We start from the raw sequence: 14,208 nt of genomic DNA on the forward strand, positions 1-14,208 counted from the left end.
ACCTCACTGTCACAGGAGAAACACAAAGAAGGAGTTTACTGCAATGATTAACTGTTCTACTGCTGTGATAGTTTTTGATAAGGTTTGGAGCACTTTAAAACATTGCTTCCATGGAAACACAGAAGAAGAAAGAGTGTAGAAGGTTAATTCTGGTGTTTTATGCTAAAGAACTTAAATGTTGTAGGTAATTATAGAGAACATCAGCAATGAAACGGTCAATGTACATACTCTACTCATGATAAGATGCAAAAATTCACATGGAAATATTTTCATAGATTACTGATACATAAAGACTTACTGGGTATTTACATTATGCTGAATATCTGCAAGGAACAATTTTATAATCCTCTTCTCACCATCCAGTACTAATATGAAACCATCATCTAGCAAACTAAAAATGAGTCAATGACACCATCAATTACCTCGAAGTGGCCAGAACGAGCCGGTGGGCCTGCACAAATTGTCCCTCAGCCACCAGAGTGCAGTCTGTCAGCTGGTTGTTGAGAAGGAGTCGTTCACACACAGAGAGAAAACGCATCTCAGTGTTACTAGAGCAAAGGTGAAGGTGGTTCATTTTCTTGGATCTGTGGAAAATAAGAGATCTTCTGTACATTTCTGCTTTCACTCATATCTTAATAACCCTATACACTCAAAATATGCTCACATTATTAATCACAATATACACACACTACTGCAAGAACAAAAAAAGGAAAGATATCTGAGGAGACGCATGAAAACTCCACAAAATGATGGTGTTTGGATAGCACAAAACTACAGCTTTCTCTATTAAAGTCCAGAAATCTAAAATAAAAAAAAGCTAATAGAAGTGAAGAGTGTAGATGAATTGAAGAAAAAATGTAATTATTATAGATACCAAGGTATGTTCTACATACTAAAACTAGACAAAAGGACACAAACTTACTGGTCACCCTGCAGGTCCCCAAGTTTGAGCTGTGGGTGTTTTCCACGTAGGTGGCGCAGCATGGAGGAGGTGTTGCCATGCTTGGCCAGCTTCTCATCGCAAATACGGCAGCTAACCTTGTCTGTGCCTTCCTCCTCAAAGTATTTCCACACAGTTGATCGTTTCTTTTTCACTGCTAAAAGAACACTGGCTTTAAGGCCAGTTCACATGAAGCCTCATGGCATGCATGCTTGCCCTGCAACATGCTTCATGCATCCCCGGCGGGCTAAATATTGGGGGCATCTGGTGACCAATTGGTGTTGTTTCCTTTTCTGCACGTCACGCAATGCTCCAATTGCCACATTTTGCTCTATAGGAGAGCATGTATCCAGAAGCCACTAAGGATTTCAATTCTCAACTCCAGTGTCATCATGACAATGTTCTCTATCTAATAAAACTACATAGAGATAACAAGTCTCTTGCAGATACACACAGTCCTATAAAGGTAAGGAGCTGTTCTAACAAACTACTGATTTTCAAGGTTTTGAAAGAAAAAAAATAGGAGACATTACAAGGTTTTGTCAGATTTTAGTAAATTTTAACTTTGTTATAACTTCCTTTTATGCATTATTACATATTATTTTATCATTTGCTTTCCTTTTCTGAATGATGCATGCAAACAGCTAGAGTCATGAAGCAATCTTTGTATGTCCTATCCTTGCGACAGGATGCCAACACAATAAAGCATATCGAGTTGTATGACATACATTTCAGGCATCTTGTCACATGAACAAACCAGGGGACAAGATGCATGCCCCACAGGATAAATCACATCACATAAACATGCCCTAGTGTCAGAAAAATCCAACATTCATGTCTTTAAATTCATGAGAAATTAATCTGAAGGAAAAATGGGCAGCCTTGAATCCACTCATCCACATACCTGAGGCATCAATGGGTGGCAGAGACTCCACCACCTCCTCAGCTTGGGGCTCCTCCATTGGCCAGGTCTCCTCATGGCCGCTGGGACCTTCAGCATCCAGCAGGAGGCAGTGCATCAGCTCCGGGTGCTTCCCTCGGAGGTGCCGCAGCATCATGGAGGTGTTGCCGTGCTTGGTGAGGCGCTTGTGGCAGGTGCGGCAAGACACCTTGTTCTCGCCTTCCTCCGCAAAGTGACGCCACACTGCTGAACGTTTCTTCTGCATAACGCTGAGGGGGAAAAGTAATAGGTGGTGTTATACTGAAGTATAATAAGATGAAGAGAAAAAACTGCAACACAGAAGGAAGACAACAGATGAATAAGGTAGAATAAGAGAACAAGGAGGGGGAGAAAGAATGATAGCAGTAAATGATAAATAAACTTAATCTAACTACTGTAACTTAGCCAAATACAAATCACAATCAACCAAGAAAGCCAGGAATTTGTGAATCAGCTAGGATCACATATGAAGGATGTGGCTTTCCTGGCAGTATTTTGAGTTCTTAGTCCAAACATAAGTTAAAAATGAGAAGCCATCCTGGCAAAATAACAAAATCCTCCATCAAAAGATAAGGTTAGGTTAGGCATCAATACAGATATTGGATGATCAATAATGTAGAAACCAAATATATATACTATGAATACTTTTGTTTAGACAAATGTATGTGAAAATAACAGAATTATGCAACAAGAGACATGGCTAGGTTAGGTATCAATGCACTCCATATGTCCCATAATAAATAAGTCATATATAATGGGCTAAAAAGACAAATGTATCACAGCAAAATAAGAAAATTCTGCAACAAAAGATATGGTTAGGAAAAAAATCAATACATATCAGTCCCATAAACTAATCATACAATCTGAAAATGGAAAAAAAAAGACAAACATACATAAAAATATAATTCTGTACTTAATGATTGAGCAGATTAATTCAAATAAATTTAAAATGCATCAGAAAATTTCGTTTAGCCCTCAACATAAGTGAGTGCCCATTAGTGAAAACATAATAATAATAATAATAATAATAATAATAATAATAATAATAATAATAATAATAATAATAATAATAATGATAATAAAAATAATAAAGATAATAATAAGGAATAAATATTCCAAGCCAAATAAATTACTAGTGAAGTGACCCTTATGCCAGCTACTGAACCCTGCTTCACTCATCCCACAAACTTTACACTGAGAATCTAAAACAATACTAGATACGAACAAAAATTGATTCATCAGTCTGTATACTGACCCAAGCATGGCAATAGGGCGACCCAGTATGTAAGACCCATGAATGTCACTCATGTTATTCATAAAAAAAGATTTAGAATAGCAAAGTAATAATGATAAAGTATTGCAACCTAGTTATGTAAAGGTTAATTAAGCAGAAGTAGTTTACCTATATGCTGGTTACCATATACACCCTAAAATACATGAATAAGATAATTAACTTTACTCTGTTCATGAATGGAACTAATTTTTGATAAATGTCAATTTAATCATGAGTGGTTGTTTTCATTTGATCAATTCACTTTTTTGTGTGTGTACTGTACTTTGATTTAAAATGAAATCTTATAAAGTCTAAGTTTCCATAGATAGATTGGTAGGTAGCTATTCACCATAAATTACCTGAAAAAAAATAAAAAATAGTAAACCTTTTCCCTATTCATGTATATAACAAACTTTTGAACAACAAAGTTACCTATAACCATAATCATCTAACAAGTAGCATAACCTGGCAGTCTATCTGTTAACTAGTACACATAACCATGCATGAAAACTGATCCCTTACTCATGAATAAACACACTCAGGGCAAAGTACTAATCATAACAACCTTACCTACTCCCAGGTTAATTAGGGCTAACCGAGTGCACACCTTTTCATTGGTATTTATCATTATGCTGAAGTGCACAATTAGATGAGTAAACTTTTTCCACAACTTAGAATAAACAAAGTTAGAGCAAAGTAACCATAACTATTACAGCCCTATCATATGATTAATTAGCGTCACCTGAGGGCGTACCTGTTAACAAGATAGTCACAAGAGAAAAAAAAAAGAAATTATCAAACTTTTCCTTACTCATAAATAAAGCAAACTTCCGATAATATAAGGAGTAAACAAACACATGACTCTCACCCACCATCCCCCATTACCCATAGGCCCATCCCCCATGTCCGGGAACCATGTCATTACCCCCATGAGGCCCAAATTTCAGATAATCAAGGCCTATTTCAATATTAAATTTATACCAAACACTTGAATCGGAAAATGTGTTTCATCCTTGTGCTCGAAACTGTCTCGGGCAAGCTTCAGTTTTCTTGATTCTCACCTGATATAAGTGGATCTGCTGCTCGCCACTTCACTCCCGAGTCCCTGTGAGGAGTCTCAGGTGTCGCGAGGGTGTGTGTAGTAGAGAGGTGCACGAGGGAATAAAGCCTCGACAGTTCTTCCGACACTTCGCTGAAGACCCCGAGCAATAACAACAATGGCCGCCCATGAGTCTAAGTTTGCCGACCCGCCGCCGCTTTGGTTTGGATTAGTATCTCCACTCTCTTTTACTCCTTTTTTTTTTTTTTTTTTTTACACTAAGTAATAATATTTTTTTTTTCGTTTCTTATGTTATTTTATATTTACATAATTAGTGTTTGGTCTTAAATCTTTTGTCATGATTATAATAAAGGTGTTATATATTAAGTTCTCTTACTTCCGATATGTTATAGTAGTTTATATTTAAGTAGAGGTTTTCGATAATATGACTGACTGGTTGATAGATTTATTGTTGCATGTAGAAGTACAACAAATGAGGAGGGCGGGGCCTGTCAGCCTCGCCGCGGGCATAAGACAGTACAATTCGTAAATTACATGGAGGGCACAAGAAAACTTTTAAAAGTTTTAAAAATAAAACTGATATGTAGCTAACTAATCACGGCCTGAAGAACTGACCAATGAAAGACAGGACAAGACACACACTACACTACGTTACAATCAGGGGGCAAACTTGTGATGTTCTTGAGTCCGATATTCGTGGTGTGTGGCAGAGTTCAGAAACCAAGAGACAAGCGCAGCCAGTACTGAGACTTGTATTACTAATTACATAGTGCTTAATTTTTCTCTTAACATAATTCATGGTGTACTATGAGTCAGGGTCCACTGTGTCGTCCTGAAGGCCACGCTAGGCCAGACTGTCAGCCCTTTCATTAGGCTGGATGCCCAAGTGAGAAGGCGCCCAGATTAAGTGAATCACTGACGCTAATCATTATACTAAAATACACAATTAGATGAGTAAACTTTTTCACTACTTAGAGTAAACAAACTCTGATCAAGGTAACCATAACTATTACAGCCTAATCACCTGGTTAATTAGTGTCACCTGAGGGCTTACCTCTTAATAAGACAATCACCGAAAAAAAAAAACTTTCCTATAATCTTAAATGCTGCAAACTTCCGATGATATACTGAGTAAACAAGCAAATGACTCACACCCACCATCCCCCATTACCCACTGGCCTGGCCTATACTCATGTCCGGAAGAAGAGGAAAGGAAGAAAGAAGATGCACAAAGGTAAAGTGAACTCAAAGTAGAGGGGGAGGATACGAGAAGGTAAATAGAGCGAGGATGGGATGGAGGGATGGAGGGAGGAGGCGCAGGTGTACCAAGGGCGGGACGGGAGCTAGCTGTTTACCTTGAAATCCTGTTCAGTGTCCGTCTCATGAGGACTAGACACACCCTGTTCTACTTGGTTATAGTTAAGAGCGAAGGAACACAAAGGAAGCTGCAAAAAGCCAGCAGGCCTACACGTGGCAGTGTGAATCACGTCTATATCTTATGTCTACCTCTCATTCCTTTTCATGAATCTGTCTAATAGTCTTTTCACAACTTCCTATTAGTAGTGTGTGTGTGTGTGTGTGTGTGTGTGTGTGTGTGTGTGTGTGTGTGTGTGTGTGTGTTCATGTAATATTTCGCACGAATTTGGGGAGGAGTAAAATCAAAGTACTTAAGAACATGAGAACGTAAGAATATAAGGGAAGCTGCAAGTACCCATCACGTAGCAGTCCCTCTATGAAACACTTATTCATTTCCACCATCATCCTCTACCATAAATTTATCTTATCTTTTAAAGCTCTTAATGACTCGACACTAACAACCTGTGACTAAGTCTATTCCATTAATCTGCCACTCTATTCGAAAATCAATTCCTTCCTATCTCCTTTCTTTTCAAATCCAACACACATTATTTCTTGTTCTACCCGGATTACTGACCGTGAGAATTTTGCTTACGTCACTTCTTTTTCATATCGGTTATCAATGACAGCTATATATAGTCAACCTGGGTGCATGGATATTTTTCAAAGGGCACTTGGAAATAACGGGTTACATGGAGAGGTACATACATGTCACGGACTGTGGATCCTCGTGTAAGTGCATAGTTCAAAAATATGTTTTAGAAAGTAAATTGTGTCATGTTTATTGATGCTGAATGCACATAATGCAGTGATATAATACATATATTGAAATTAATTTCTTATATGACGCAGTTCCTTTAAATCTTTTCCTACTGTGCACGCTTATACACGCTGGCCATGACATGTCGGAAATAAAACGGGAAAAAATGGGAAATATTCATGTATTATTTTTGTAGCCAATCATCATATGCGCGAGGGATGAATGAAATTAGAAAAGATTGGGAACCACTGCCCTGTGCCACTAAATACCTCTACCAGTCTCCTAAACCTACGCCGCTAGGATTGCAAGATTAAGCTTTCTGTCTCCTTTGGTATGGAATGTTCCTCACCTTGTACCTATCTCTTTAGTCATTCTCCTTTGTGCTCATTCTAATAATAATATTCGTGTGATAAGGCCAAAAATGTACATCATAAACTAGATGAAGTCTAACCAGCGACAAACATAACTTTAATATTTCTTGGGGACTTATACTTTTAACTTTTAAAATTAGTCTTAATATCCGATTTGCTTTATTTCTGGCCCTTATGCATTGTTCCTCTGATGGAGATGAGGGCTGATTTATTATAGCGCCTAAATCTTTTTCGTTCTCTGATCTCATCTGAACTTTGTTCCTTACTGTGTACTGTACTGCATATAAGTACATACTGTGTGGGTTTCTTGTACTAAGCACTTTAAATTTTCAAGCCAAAAATGCATTCGCAACACTCATCAGCATTCATGAATCAACCAAAGCCGACTGCATCTACGTTTATTTGCGCATCTGGGATATCACGTCATCACGTCACTACCATGAAGTTTCCAAAAAATCTACGAGACACGGAGATAAACTTGACAAAATGCATCTTTCATACAAACGCTGTACAGCATGATGGACAATTGAATACAGTACATTTCTACTTAATCACAGCCTATTTAGTGAGATTAATGTTTACTGTGTTGTCAGTGTTGGTGTATAGAATTGTTTCGAAACTGAGAACTGGGGAGCGAGGAGGCAAGCTGGCAACCTCACCTCACTTTCACTTCCTACGGATTTCTTTCTTGCCGTTCAGTACCACATTGAGATCTCCCAGTGGAGTTGCGTGGCCGCGCCCAAGACTCACTCTTCAACATGCTCTTAGTTCCCCTCTTATCTTAGCCTCCCCAGCAGTGTTCAATGCATGAGTGACGAGTGCGATAAAGCAAGAAAACAAAGGAAATAAGACGTATAATGGATATATAGAAGCGGAAATACACAAAAACTCACCAATATGCCAAGGCCGCGAGGTGGTGGTGGTGATGGTGTTTGGGTGTGTGTGGTGGTGGTGACGCTTGTGGTGCTATGGGGGCCTAGTGAAATCAAAGCAGAACCCAAATTTGAATGTCCACCCACCACTAAATATTTCTTCCCTTGTAATTGCACGGGAGGGGGAGAAAGAGGTTTATTTATAAGTTGCGATAACACCAATCTCGCTTCTATAGCAGTGGGCCTTGCTAATATCAGACTGCCAATAGAGGAGCTTCGCATGAACAAATGTCACTTCAAGAAGCTGTACGGGGATATATTCAACAACGTTATTCTCATTAATCTGGTGATCGAGGACACGCCCTTAGAGGAAGTAGGAAATGATGTGTTCAGGCCAGTTGGCAACACCCTCACTGTGCTGAAGATCCACAGGGCGCCCCTTACCAAGGTGCCCACGCCCGCCCTCTCAGACCTCAAGGAACTAAAGGTGAGCGAAGCATTCTGATCTATTTATCTATTTATTTTTAGCTGAAGTGTTGAAATGATGCTCAGTTTTCGTATCTTTTATTTTTTTTCAGCGAGGAAATCTATAGGTAATAATTAATAAGAAGCAATTATAGCATGGACATTAATTCGATACATGAAAAGATTAGTAAGAAAAGTAGATTTTTTTATTATGATACAGTATTCAGACGATATAAGTCCCGCCTCCCATCCCCCCCCAAAAAAAAGGTAAAAATAAATTATATGAAACAATTGTGAAACCTAAAAATAAGTAAACAAAAAAAAAAATAAATAAAGTCCTTAATGAAAAAATAAATAAATAAATAAAATAAATAAAAAATAAATAAAAAAATAACGAGACCACAGATAATACTATGTACGTAAATTTTCCATACATAAAGGTAAATCAAAAGTCCTTGAACTCTTTAACCTTTTGACCACTCCAGCTTCTTACTTCCTGCTTGTCCCGTTAGAATTATCCTCGATTCCTGCGCCATTCCCCTACCAGCATGTCCTCAGCTCTCCCCACCACTACCCCTCATCTCTTCCCAAACACGATATCACCCCCCCCCTCTCTCCTTACCTCACCCTATGAGTAGAAAGGGATTTTAAATATATTCTTGACCTTTTTTCCCTTTACTCCTCAGCTACTGGAAATCACGGAAGCCAACCTGACCACAATACCCTCAGCCGCCTTCAATGGGCTCAACAACCTTGTCATTCTAACTCTGAGTAACTGCAGTCTGAATAATATACACAAGGATTCTCTGCAGGTATGTGTGGAGAGAGAGAGACTTTTATTTCTGAGTTTTAAATACCAATATACGAGTACTCGTACTTTAAGCTCTCAGTTGTTTTCATTCTCTCCTTTAAACATTTATGATCTGATAGTTTAACCGATGACCCATATCATCTAATTATAGAAGATATCACGACTTCTAGTTCATAATTATGGTTTCAGCTGCCATATGTCCATAGTGTTGTTCGTGGGAGAGGAAAAAAAAAAAATGCGGACTTTGAACCTCACAATTTATGAACACTTTTCTATATACTTATAATTAATGTATTTTCTCATTCTTTTCTGTATGTTAGATATCATAATTACATGCAGCATCCTTCGTTCAGTCAATATATTCAATCTCAAATGTTTTCTATGACTCACCTCTTCAACTTTTGCAGGGACTCTCGAAACTAAAGAAAATCAATCTGAGCTACAACAACCTGAAGAATGTTCCCAATGGAGTGTTCAGGGGCAAGAGACAAATGAAGGTGCTGGATCTGGCTTATAACAAGTTCAACAAGCTGGATTCAAAGTATTTTCAGGTATAACAGACTGAAAGGTTTGGTGGTGGTGGTGTTGGTGGTAATATTAATAGTAGTAGTATAGTAGTAGAAGTAGTAGTATTAGTAGTAACAGTAGTAACAATAACAATGATGAATAAAATAATAAAAACAACAATAATAATAATAATAATAATAATAATAATAATAATAATAATAATAATAATAATAATAATAACAACAGCAATGCCACCAATTCCTTCCACTACACTCTACAATTATAACTCTTACCTGCATTTGTTCTCCATCTCATGATGACAATAACAATACCACTCATTCATTTCACACTCCAATTAATCACCACTCTTATCTTTCACCTCTTCCTCATCTAAGTTCTCAGCAATGGAACCATAACACATGCATTCTACACTTCACTTTCTTACCTTTCCTTTCTTTCCCAGTCGTCTTCCTCCATCTGATCCAGTGTCTTTCTTCACAGGATCTCAATCAGCTCACGTGGTGCAATATGTCACACAACGAAATCAAGAACTTTGGCAGGAATCCCTTCGCCCGCAACCAGGTCCTCGGGTGGCTGTCCCTCTCCCACAATCAGCTCACCAAGGTTGATGCCCGCACCTTCAGATCCATGCGTTTCATGCGGCGCCTTTACCTGAATGACAACAAAATTACATCGGTGAGTGTGTGTGTGTGTGTGTGTGTGTGTGTTACTTAGTTACATTTACATAGTTGTAGTCCAAAATCTGTTACCTCTTCATCTTATTCTCTATTCTGGTATCTATGTTTCTCTGGGGGAAGATGTGCTTTTTGTATGCCATTCAAAATCTGCCCTTTCTCAATTTTTCTTGTGTCCCCTCTCAAATATCCAGTCTCTCTCTATCTGTAGAATAATATATGATTTCTTTTTATCTCTCTTTGATTCCCTTCCATTCTTATTTTTCATGATTGTCTCACTCTGTCCAACCCTATTGCTGGAGTTTTTGCCTCACACTTCCCTCTTTTTTCCAGGTTGGCCGTGGTGCCTTTGGTAACATTGGGAGGATAGCCACAATTGACCTTTCACGGAACCAGCTGCCATTTGTAGATGGAAGAATCTTTGTGGACTTTGAGTTTTGTGAGGAAATCAATTTGGCTGAAAACAAGATCACGACTATAAAGAGTAATGCATTCGTAAACTTGTTCTTAGTGGCCGTCAACATAAGTCATAACCAAATCGCAACAATAGAGCCAGATGCATTTGTCAATACTCGGAACATCACTATACTCGACCTCTCACATAACAACATCAGCAAGATACCCAAGGAAGCGTTCCCGGGAGAACATAGTTACATGACAGACTTACGATTGCAGTTTAATAATATCTCCACCCTGGCAGATGTACCCTTCCACTTCTCAGGAGTGAAGATCGTTAACCTCACCTATAACAGACTTGAGCACATCCCCAGAAGAACGTTTCCAAAGTTATATGAACTTCACACACTTGACTTCAGCCATAATCGACTAAATAAAATAGACAGAAGTGTGTTTTCCAACCTCTATTCTATCCGGCAAATGGATTTCAGCTACAACAACATGACAACTCTATTTGGAAGTATTTTTGGCACCCTCCCAACACTCCTCAAGCTGGACGTGTCACATAATCACTTAAACAAAATCTCCCGTGCCATGTTTGCAAACCTGGTGTCTCTCCGGGAGCTTTTCCTGAATAACAACGAGATAAATACAATTCCTCTGATCCCACAGTCCCTCAATTATCTCCACCTGCAGCACAACAACCTTTCCCGCCTTCCATCAGCACACACGTGGCCTCAGATGAATGCTCTTCTTTATCTGGATCTGGATCATAACAAACTTGGCGACACTCTGGAATCCGGCTCCTTCCGTAACTTAAATTCTCTGCGGTATCTGAAGCTACGTAACAACTCCATCACAACTCCCCCTTGGCAGGCATTTGCAGAGCTACAGACCATCCAGTACTTGTCTCTTGACCACAATAAGATAGAGAATTTAACCCGAGGTGCCTTTGGTCGTCTCCCAGTGGTGTTTGAGTTGACTCTATCACATAATGGCATGATGAACATCAGTAAGCAATCATTTGAGGGGCTACTGCAGCTTCTAATGCTTAACCTCTCCCACAACGCCCTCCATCAGATCCCCAATGAAGCATTCCGAGGGTGTGTCTCCATGCAGTCCATTGATCTATCTCATAACTTCCTTAAAAAGATTGACAATGAAACAAATGGACTCCTGGATGACCTCCTGTCCATCCGGCACATCAACGTCTCACACAACCAGTTCGGCACAGTGTCCAAGAAAATGTTTCCGTACCACAAATGGATCCCGTACAATGTCCAAACAGTTGACATGAGCTACAACATGATGCCCGTCCTGCACAAGAACCTCCTCATTGGGTTACAGAAAGTAAAGAAGCTCAACATCTCACACAACATTGTCAACATCATTCGTCCAAGTGTCATCGGTAACTTGACACACCTGGAGGTTCTGGATCTCTCTTATAATGAGCTTGAGGCCCTGGGGAACAGTGTGTTTGGGAGAGGGAAAGCCCTACGTGAGGTGCATCTACAGCACAACCATCTCATCTCCATTCCAGCACCTGTCTTCATGTCCAACGAGAACCTCACTTACCTGGATGTACGAAATAATAACCTTCATGTTTTCTATGAAGTATTTGTTCCTCGGGTGACAAATGGAACAGTGATCAGATACTCGGACAACCCTGTGGAGTGTGACTGTACACTCCGCAGGGTAAGAGCCTGGCTGGACACCTGGCTTGGCTCTGAGAAGTGGCGCGATATAGTGTGTGCAAGCCCTCTGCATCTTGCTGGCCGATCATTACCTATGATATCAGAGGAGGAGCTGAGATGCAGTGATGACCGTCGGGCCAGTGATCTATATCAGGTGAGTAGCACAGTTTTATTTTCCTTCTTTCCAACTCATCTTTCCTTATATTCTTTCTACTTACTATTATTTTTTGGTAAAGTTTATTATATAATTGTGTTGTGTTCATCCTATGCTGATTCTGTCTCTTAAAATACTTTTTACTTTCTAGCAATTCTTCTGGTACTAATACCTTTCCATTCCTCTTTTCCCATTTACCTTCAGCCGGTCTAAACCTGTGTGATAATTCATCCATTTAGTTTCACATTTATCACCTTTAGTATTTTTAACATCCTTGTAAATGTCTGAACTACTTTCTAAAGTTCCACAGCATCTCATTCACTTCAACAAGTCTCTTAACACTATTCCAACTACACAGGTCAACCCAGACGTACGTTTCCGACTGGCAGGACACAATCCAGACCAAATGGAGAAGCTGGATGTGTCCTGGTACGTCACCACTCAGGAGGATGTCGGCGGCTTCAATGTGACAGTGTACAACATGACCTCTGGCAAGACCGTCGCCTCCAGCGCCCTCTCCTACTCCAGCAGACGGGAGAAATTTTCCGAAGTGCCAAGAGGGAGGTGAGTGTTAAATGAGTTGACAGGTAGATTCATATACAGAAAGGCAAATAGACAGAGAAATAAAGATAGAAAGGGACTTGAATGGATGCATACATGTAAATTTTTAAACAATCTGAAATATCCATAAGGATTTAAACTATTCTATCATCCTTATCTACAGGTACAGAGTTTGTGTTGGCACCCACGACTCCCTTCAAGCCAACCGTGCACTCCAGCCAGCCCAGTGTCATGGGTTCTTTGTCAGCCATGCCCACACACACCACACTCACACCATCCTCTCCATCATCCTTGCCCTTGTGCTTCCATTATTACTGATGCGGTAGTATATATATTTTCCCTTCTCTACCATGCTTCTCTTAGCCTCATTATGTTCCAGCAAGCTCTTACAATGTATTCTGTTAATGCTAAACTGGATGGCACCACCAGCATGCCTTTTGAGGGGGAAGAGAAGAAGGGTTAGGAGGGAAAGAAGACTCATTCATCTCCTTTATCCTTTTTTTTCACGGCAGCCATATAACTCTTCTCATTTTTTCCCACTTCTAATTTAACTGTGATATATGTCAGTTCCTTTTTTATTTTTATTTTATTTTATTTTTTTTCTTAAGAAGGATACATGTAATGCCAAAACTAAGTATGTAAATTATTTGTTAAACTAATACCAAAATCAAGTGGAAACAATATAATGAAGTTTTATAATGACCGGTGATTATGACCCAATTTATCTTGTTTATTATAAAGGTAACATTCTATATTCTATACTATTTTATTTACATTCAGTAGCATAGATCATATTGTATACTATACAGATGCATATTTTTACACATATGTATATTTCTCATACACATGACATATCCATTTGTATATAAAGGCGATATCAAAGTCTGTTTCATTATACATTGACCTTTGTGATGATATTGGGTGAGGGGAGGGGCGTGAATAATTAAAGGAAGAATGGAACAAACGAAATAGAAACGAAGGAAGCTGAAGAGACAACGAAAGAAACGATTCCAGTGTGTATACGTGTTCAGAGAGAGAGAGAGAGAGAGAGGGTAAAATGTGACGAAGGAAAGAAAAAAATACACGCACACAATCCTTCAACTCAACACAGGTACGCGCAGTATAATCTGACTGGCAAAAGAAGAAAGACACACAATAACAAGAGAAAAAAAAATACCATGAGACCAAAAAAAGAGGCGCAATAAATCAAATGAGGATCCGACGAGCATAAGGGAAAAATCACAAAAAACAAAGACAAACACGAAGATGGACAGACAATTGACAATCAGCATTAATAAGACATCGAGTACTCCTGGAAAACAAGTGCCTATCACCTACTTATTCACAGGCATG

General features: G+C 39.1%; 2 protein-coding genes across 9 annotated transcripts in view; one reads left to right on the forward strand and one right to left on the reverse strand.

Annotated features, from left to right (window-relative positions):
- Positions 1-9,941, reverse strand: part of LOC135092030 (longitudinals lacking protein, isoforms H/M/V-like) — a 53,866-nt gene extending 43,925 nt beyond the window's left edge. For 5 of the 8 annotated variants that reach the window (XM_063990172.1, XM_063990170.1, XM_063990176.1 and 2 more), the window contains exons 1-5: positions 9,801-9,941; positions 1,845-2,110; positions 923-1,097; positions 423-584; positions 1-6 (exon numbers count right to left, since the gene is read on the reverse strand). The exon at positions 1-6 is cut by the window's left edge and continues 173 nt beyond it. In XM_063990172.1, coding sequence (XP_063846242.1) covers positions 1-6; positions 423-584; positions 923-1,097; positions 1,845-2,110; positions 9,801-9,832 — 641 coding nt within the window. In that variant the 5' untranslated portion in view covers positions 9,833-9,941. Of the gene's footprint in view, positions 7-422; positions 585-922; positions 1,098-1,844; positions 2,111-4,214; positions 4,394-7,593; positions 7,733-9,800 lie in introns of those variants that run through there. The other 3 variants (XM_063990171.1, XM_063990174.1, XM_063990173.1) reach the window with 3 other exon arrangements.
- Positions 7,387-13,737, forward strand: LOC135092028 (chaoptin-like). Its single transcript, XM_063990166.1, has 7 exons — positions 7,387-8,059; positions 8,724-8,849; positions 9,256-9,399; positions 9,857-10,051; positions 10,384-12,294; positions 12,653-12,858; positions 13,019-13,737. The coding sequence occupies exons 1-7, from the start codon at positions 7,598-7,600 to the stop codon at positions 13,179-13,181; spliced, it is 3,207 nt and encodes a 1,068-aa protein (XP_063846236.1). The 5' UTR covers positions 7,387-7,597; the 3' UTR covers positions 13,182-13,737.
- The last annotated feature ends 471 nt before the right edge of the window (positions 13,738-14,208 follow it).

Source organism: Scylla paramamosain, chromosome 39 (genome assembly GCF_035594125.1).
Source record: "Scylla paramamosain isolate STU-SP2022 chromosome 39, ASM3559412v1, whole genome shotgun sequence".
Taxonomy (NCBI): Eukaryota; Metazoa; Arthropoda; class Malacostraca; order Decapoda; family Portunidae; genus Scylla; species Scylla paramamosain.

Bases quoted from the DNA above. Each gene is read 5' to 3' on its own strand.
- LOC135092028 (XM_063990166.1), top strand. From the start codon at position 7,598: ATGCCAAGGCCGCGAGGTGGTGGTGGTGATGGTGTTTGGGTGTGTGTG. The intron at 8,850-9,255 runs GTATGTGTGGAG...CAACTTTTGCAG, and splicing joins TACACAAGGATTCTCTGCAG to GGACTCTCGAAACTAAAGAA. The intron at 9,400-9,856 runs GTATAACAGACT...CTTTCTTCACAG, and splicing joins TGGATTCAAAGTATTTTCAG to GATCTCAATCAGCTCACGTG.